The sequence below is a fragment of the Balaenoptera physalus genome (assembly GCF_965194825.1).
Source record: "Balaenoptera physalus genome assembly, chromosome: 2".
Taxonomy (NCBI): Eukaryota; Metazoa; Chordata; class Mammalia; order Artiodactyla; family Balaenopteridae; genus Balaenoptera; species Balaenoptera physalus.
Window position 1 is genome coordinate 1987517 of NC_138883.1, and position 7902 is coordinate 1995418.

A 7902-nucleotide genomic window follows, 5' to 3' on the forward strand; every position below is an offset into this window, starting at 1 on the left:
CGGGCTCCCAGCCACAATCTGAGGACCATGCCCTGCATTCCGAAGGAGAGCTGGCACAGACAACCCTGGAGGAAAACACAACGGCCTAACACAGCCACTAAGTTTCTCTTTTTCATATGCCAAGGTGAAGAAACAGGAATGTAAAAATAAAAGAAAGCATACGCCAGGACTTCCCTGGTGGCTCAGTGATTAAGAATCCGCCTTCCAATGCAGGGGACACGGGTTCAATCCCTGGTCGGAAAACTAAGATCCCACATGCCGCGGGGCAACTAAACCCGCGCACCGCAACTAGGGAGAAGCCCGCAACAAAGACCCAGCACAGCCAAAAAAAAAAAAAAGAAAGAAAGAAAAAGAAGGAAAGCATACCCCACAATCAGCACAAAGGAGCAAAAATACAATAACATGTGCAAAACAAGACAGGCGGAAATCCATAGTATCATTGAATATATCATTTGCAAACCATTCAACTACCCCTACTCACTTTACCACCCTTCCCAACTCCTGGTCCTCTCTAACTTCTCATCACAGGAACTCAAGCAGGGTTTTCTTTCAGAAAGAAATTCACACTGTGACTCTGTACTCATCACACAGACACAGGTCCATCTCACAGAGCAATTCTTATTTGAACTACCATAATACAGTCTGGTATTTTCTATTGCTCTTTGTTTTTTTTTGTTTTTTTTTTTAATGCTGATGGTCACAACTCATATGACTCGTTAAGCTGATTTAACAGCACCCACAGACTGGACTCTGGGGACTCAATGCAAGCCAATCTTCCTACCTGAGTGACTGTCCCTCTCAAATACCTTTTCACTGTGCAATACCCTATACTTATAAAGCCTGCCTTCCCCAACATCAAATGTTTTCTCACCAACATCAAAACTCTCCTTCAGGGCTTCCCTGGTGGCGCAGTGGTTAAGAATCCGCTCGCCAATTCAGGGGACACGGGTTCGAGCCCTGGTGCAGGAAGATCCCACATGTCGCAGAGCAACTAAGCCCGTGCGCCACAACTACTGAGCCTGCGCTCTACAGCCCACGCGCCACAACTACTGAGCCCACACACCACAACTACTGAAGCCCGCACGCCTAGAGCCCATGCGCCGCAACGAGAAGCCACCACAATGAGAAGCCCGCGCACTGCAATGAAGAGTAGCCCCTGCTCGCTGCAACTAGAGAAGCCCACACGTAGCAATGAAGACCCAACACAGCCAAAACTAAATAAATAAAATAAATAAATTTATTAAAAAAAAAAAACTCTCCTTCACTGGGAAGACATCATTCAACAAGCCTCTGAGCAGCCGCTGCGTGCCAGGTACTGCAGCTGCAACAGCTTCATGGTCCGCTCATCTAAGTCTGAATCCCGGCTCTACCACTGTATTAGTTTCCTGCTGCTGCCACAAGTCACCACAAGTTCAGAAGTTTAAAAAAGCACAGATTTATTATCTCGCAGTTTCTGTAAGTCACAAGTCCAGGTGGACCCAACTGGGTCCTCTGTCTAGGGTCCCACAAGGCCAAAATCAAGGTGTCGGCAGGGCTGCATTCCCTGAGCTGGAGGCTCATTCGGTCATTGGCCAAATCCAGTTCCTTGAAGCTGTAGAACTCAGGTCCCCGTTTCCTTGTTGGCTGTCAGCCAGGATCCAGTCTTTGCTCTTAGCTGCCCACACTCCTTCTCAAGCTTTCCATGTGGCCCCTCTAACAATGACCAGTCGAGTCCCTCTCATGTTTCAAATCCCTGACTCTACCCAGAAAAGGTCTCTGCTTTTAAGAGCTCATTTGATTAGATAATCCAGGTAATCTCCCTATTTTAGGATCTGTAACCTTAATTACATCTGCAAAATCCCTTTTGCCACGTAACATAAAATACTCACAGGTTACAGTGGATATCTTTTGGGGGTGGGGGAGGAAGTCATTCTACCTACCTTGACCATTTATTACTGGAAACCAGGCAAATCACTTTACCACCCAAGTCTGTTTCCTCATCTATAAAATCAAGGTAATGCCAGCAACCTCAAGGGGTTGTTTTGAGGATTAAATAATATAGCTATATTTAACTGAGTGCCTACTATTTGCTAGAGACTCTGGCATTAGATGAGCATTAAGGGTCCAGGAAGTTAAAAGGACATTTAAATCCATGCTGGTCGTTTCCGACAAGGTCAATAATAGCTTACTTCAGTACCACAGTGAGTTATTTAAAAGCAATACTGTTCTGCCCATTAAGTCTACTGAGCAGGCAGGGGAGTGGGGGCAGGGGGCGGATCTAAGGGATCATTCGCCAGAGTAATTAAAGGAAACAAAGTGTGTGAAAACGTGAACAAAACAGCCACTCTAAAGCTGTACAAGAGTCTCTCTGTCCCCTCCCTGCCTCCAAGAAACAAATTTACCAACGATCCCAAGCCGCACTTGACTTTACAAAGGCTCGAAACAACCCATGAGACCTTGACTCAGACTCTTGAGTCCATCCACTAGATCAAGTGGGGGTGAGGGCTGGGGGCAATGCACAAAGGTAACTTAAAAAAAATTAAAATCAAAACCACCCTCTCAACTGCAAAGGGTGTCCAACTTGGGGGGAAGAGGCCAAGCAGTGATGCAGATACCCCAAGCAGGGGATACTTCCACACTGACCTTCTTTAAAGAGGGAGCAGGTGTTTCTACTCACCACGTCTAGGTCTCCTAAAAACACAGGCATCCTCTTGCCTTATTTCCACTAAAATCACGTGAACAGATTAACTGACAGCACCCAAGTCAAGGAATAATGGCAGGAGGAGCACCAATAAAACTGAACAAAGATCCAGCATTAGGGCTCCTTGGTGTCTACCCAAATGAGCCGAAACTTTTGACCCCACAAAAAACTGCACAGGAATGTTTACAGCAGCTTTATTCGTAACTGCCAAAACTTGGAAGCCACCAAGATATTCTTCAGTGGCGATCGGGCCGTGGTGCATCCAGACAATGGAATATTATTCAGCACTAAAAAGAAATGAGCTATCAAGCCCTAAAAAGACATGGAGGAACCTTAACTGCATATTGCTAAGTGAAAGAAACCAATCTGAAAAGGCTACACACCGGACGCTTTCCAACTATAAGGCATGCTGAAAAACGCAAAGCTACAGAGACAATAAAAAGGTGGCTGGGGGCGGTGGGGAGAGGGATGAAGAGGCAGAACACAGAGGATTTGGAGGACAGTGAAAGGACTCTGTATGATGCTAATGGCGGATACATATCGTTATACTTTGTCCAAGCCGACAGACTGTACACCACCAAGAATGAACCCTCGTCTTATCGACGGATTTAGTTAATGATAATAAACATACCACAGTAAAGCTAGATGCTGACGATGAGGGAAACTGCTCGGGGAGCAGGAGGTACATGGGACTCTACTTTCTGTTCAATTTCTCCATAAACTTAAATTGCTCTAAAAAATAAATAAATAAAGCCTACCAATAAAAAGTTTTTAAACTTAACCAAACTCTGGAGCGGCTCCGCTCCTGGTACGGAGAAGTTAGCCTGGCCCAGGCCACGGGGTGGGGCTTGCTTGGTGGCCAGCTCACTCTGGGACAGCCAGACATCTCACCAGAGGGGCCGACGCCAGCGACACGGTCATGCAGGGTCGGCGCGGCCCAGGTCCTCATTGCCCAGGCCCGCACCTGCGCCCGCCCCCGTCTCTCCCCCGCCAGCCTCCTACCTCCCGGGCGCCACCGGCCTGGCCTGGGCCTGGGCTTGGGCCTTGGCCGGGGCCGGGGCCGGGGCCGGAGCCGGGGCCTGAGCCTGGGCCTCAGGGCCCGCGTCCCTGCGCTGCGCCTCGTCCCGGGCCGCCTCGGCCGGGAGGGCGGGCGGCGAGCCCAGCAGCTCCACATTGGTCACCGTCTTGCCGATGGTGAACCAGTCATTGATCTGGTCGAGGGTGAGCTTGCGCAGCATGCTCACAGGCCGGCGTCCGCGCCTCTTCAACCGCCGGTCAGAGCTGAGGGAACAGGCAGGGCGGGAACACGACGCAGCGACCGCACGACGCAGCGACCGCACGACGCAGCGACGGCAGGCCCGCGGCCCTGCCCCGCCGCAAGCCCTCCAATCAGAGCGCCCCACGCGTGCCACGCGCCCCACGCGCCACCCTGACCTTGTGCCGCCGGCCCCGCCCCGCCCCGCCCTGCCCCGCCCCGCCGCGCCGCGCCGCGCCGCGCCGTGTGAGGCCTGCCGGGAGCGCTCGCCCGTCAGCGACGCCGAAGTCCGGCTGCTGGGGTCGGCCACCAGGTACCGAAGTTGGCAAACGAGTCCCTCAGGGCCCCTCGGCCGTCTGGGGGCGGGGCCCAGCATCAGCGAACCCGGGATGTGCAAAAACAAGGCCTCCAGTCTCTCTCCAACCTCCCCCTTTGAGGGCTACTCCGTCTGAGGCTTGGCGCTCTGGGCCAAAACGGGACAGACGTTTATTGAGCACCTGCTGTGCGCCTGGCCCAGTGCAGGGTCGTGGTAGTGGACCTCAGCGTGGAGAAGATGGACGGCAAACCAGAGCCTGCTAACCTGGGACACCTTGCACCTAATTTGGGGAAGGGAGCAAGGAAGTCAGGGAAGGCTTCTTGGAGAAAATGACACCTAAGTGGAAACCTGCAGAAGAACCAGGAACAAGCCCGAAGAAAGAGGACTCGGAGGGGGAGGTAGTCCGCTGATGAAGGCCTGAAGGCGGGTGGCCCTGCTGGCTGAATTGAGGATCTGGAAGAAGTTCAGTGGGGCGAGATCTTGGCTAAACTGAGTTCACCTTCCTTCCTTCCTAAATCCACGTCTCGGGGGCGGTGTCCTCCCTACAGCTAGACAGAAACAGGTGGTGAGAGGTTCACATTTGGAGGTCATCAGCAAATGGATGGTGGTTAAAACCCTGGGAGCAGCTGAAATGGTCCAGGCCAGAGCGAGTGAAGGTAGACAGAAACTTGGAAGCAGCCTGAAAGAAGGGTCAGAGAGGAAACATCCAGTAAAGATATATAAAGGAAGAAAGGCAACAGGGAGAATCAGAAGAGTGACATTACTGCCTGCCCACCTTCACACTGTCAGTGCCCAGTGCAGCGTCTGGCACAGTGTGGGCTCGCAGGAAAGAGCCCTGTGAAAAAATAGGTGGAAGGCATCCAGATCATGGCACTGGTCAAGAGTGTGAGGGCCAATCAATTAAACACTGGAAAATGCCCAAAGAGTGGCAGATAAGAGGTCAGCCTGAGAAGAGTGCAGAGAGAAGTCAGACTAGGCCGGGTTGAGCTATTGGTTTCTTACAAAAAACAAACCCAGCATGGTACTGAGCTAGAAGTCCCAGGCCCTGTCTTGGCCACACCACTAACGTATTACGAGCCCTGGGCCTCGTATTTTGACTGTTCCGAGTAGTGCAGGCTTCAAAACTCCCCCTCACACGCACATTTTTTGGCAAGGAAAAAAACACATTTTTCAATAAGTAAGAAAATGTGATCATAAAATCATTTAGACTCTCAGTATGTCATTCAGCATTGGTTGGAAAATACTGCAACTTCATCCATTTTGTGAAGGCTAGCACATGTTCTGAATTTCACAAGTTAGGCCGAAACCACTTCAAACGACTCTGCAAATCCCATTTGTGTTTCCTAGTACGTTACTGTTCCCACACTACCTTCCTTTGTTGATGTTACAATGAGTGTGTTTCTAAGTGGAAGTTGCTCTTTTTCTGAAGAAGGTGCCTTTCACACAGATGTTTTCTGAAGGGCTTTTTCTATGTTCTTTGATCCTTTTGGCTTACTGCCTCCTTCGGTCCTCCTGAGGTTTGAGTTTTTAACTGCAGTTGAAGGACACCGTCTTGATGCTTCTTCAGTTTTGAAATTTGTTGTCATTTAACTGCCACTTTCCAGACGAAACGATGGTAACATTCGGTGTCGTGACAGATTAAACGGCTTTGAGCCCCTTTGTTTCATGAGTAGTTCTTGGTGCTCTTTAGTCACCTGGCCCAGCCCATGTGGCATTCCTGCCCAACGTCCAGAGTTAAAAAGAGGCAGCTTCATAGTTCCGAATAGGCATGTAGACATCTAGGCCAGAGCACAGGGGAAGGCCACGGAGTGGGCCTTGGTGGAGGTTTCGCATATCTGCATCCGCAGAGCCGTTGGAGCTGCAGGCCCAAAGGGAAAACAGCTGAGAGCAATTCCAAGCGATGTTGATTCTGTGCAGTGGGAGGAGCTTTGCCCCAAATACCTTCATGTCTTCAGTGACCTTCTCAGCCACGAAATAACAGAGTTTTGCACTTTGAATTAATCTGCTGGGATGACCCTTTCTTTAAACATTGTTTTCTTTGAACATGTGTTTTTCATGGGCTACGTTGGATTAGCAACTGAGGACATTAAAATTCTGTTGCTCTCAAGTCGAGTTTGAAGTTCAAAAGATTTGTCCTGAAATAGCTTCCGACGATGATGCTCTTCCTTAAGCTTTTCCTAAGTGCTTACTGTCCTCTGCGGTTTCCTAGCTCATTGTAAGTCTAAAACATTCTTCTTCTACGACAGTGTTTCTCAAACCTTGTCCTTGTCTCAGGACCCCTTTACATGCTTAAAAATTGTTGAAGACCCTACAGAGCTTTTGTTTACGTGGGTTCTATCTACTTTATTTAGGGATTACAACTGAGATGTTTTATTTACTTTTTAAATTCATTTAAAAATGATAATAATAAAACCAGTTGATGTTAAAGGGAATAATTATGAAAAGTCACTATATTTGCCCCCAAAGTTTTGTATTTGAGAAGAGTAAAAGACTCTTACATTTTCACAGACCTCTTAATGTCTGCCTTAATGGAAGATAGCTGGTTTCTCCTGTTTTTGTACTCATTCTGTTGTGGCATCACAAGCCACACAGCCTCTGGAAAACTCCACCATACACTTGTGAGAGAATTCTAGTAAAGAAGACAAATAACATCTTACCATTATTACAAACAATAGTTTCGGCCCTCGGGGGCCTTGGAAACCCCCAGCCCACACTTTGAGCATCACTGCCCTAAGTTTTCCAAGTTTTCCAAATGCAGCTTCATTTGATCCTAAGCTTCTTTCCCTTCGAAGCAGGACCAAGTTCGTTGCTCTTCCTTTCAGCCTCCCCATCCTTCCTTCTGAGCTCACTTTCCTTCTGCCTGAATAATGAACACTGATTTTTTTTTAATCTGCAGACCTACTGGTAATTATTTCCGCAGTCTTAGTTGGTCCAAAATGTCATTTTGCCTTCTGTTCTGAATGCTAATTTCCTCACGCATGGAATTCTAGATTGGCAGTTATACTAAGACACCAGTTACACCTATGATAGACTTTCCTGCTGTTCCTTTCTCTTTTGTCTGTGTTCCTGAATGGTTTCTTCTAACCCAGCCTCCAATTCAGTAATTCTTCACCTGTCTAATCCATTGCTAAATCAATCCAATTTCTATTGGGCTCTTTTTCAAATCAGCTAAGTGGCTTTCTTTTGTTTCACTTTTTACAGTTTCCAGTTTTCTGCTGAAATTTTCAGTCTTGTTTTTTATTTCCTTGCACATATTAAGCATGGTTATTTTTATTTACTTATTTTAAAATATTTATTTATTTATTTTGGCTGCACGGGTCTTAGTTGTGGGATCTTCGTTGTGGCATGTTTAGTTGCGGCATGCGGGGTCTTTTAGTTGTGGCAATGCGAACCCTTAGTTGCAGCATGTGGACTCTTAGTTGTGGCATGCACGCAGGATCTAGTTCCCGGACCAGGGATCGAACCTGGGTCCCCTGCATTGGGAGCACAGAGTCTTACCCACTGGACCACCAGGAAGTCCCAAGCATGGTTATTTTTAAAGCCTGCGTCTTTTAGGTCCAGTGTCTGGCACCCCTATGGAAGTCTTTATATTGTCTATTGAGTAGAATTACTGTGCACAGAATTGATGCATGAAAATATGCAGAGCAAAAA

At 48.3% G+C, this 7902-nt stretch overlaps 2 protein-coding genes across 4 annotated transcripts in view; one reads left to right on the top strand and one right to left on the bottom strand.

The window, feature by feature from the left end:
- The window catches only part of TDRD9 (tudor domain containing 9), a gene marked incomplete at its 5' end in the record, with an annotated part of 109856 nt that extends 105938 nt beyond the window's left edge, over nucleotides 1–3918 (bottom strand). Inside the window, one exon of the mRNA XM_082450977.1 lies at nucleotides 3683–3918. Coding sequence (XP_082307103.1) covers nucleotides 3683–3918 — 236 coding nt within the window. The remainder of the gene's footprint in view (nucleotides 1–3682) is intronic.
- The window catches only part of LOC309655671 (uncharacterized protein), a gene marked incomplete at its 3' end in the record, with an annotated part of 193088 nt that overhangs the window by 165202 nt on the left and 19984 nt on the right, over nucleotides 1–7902 (top strand). The window lies entirely within an intron of this gene.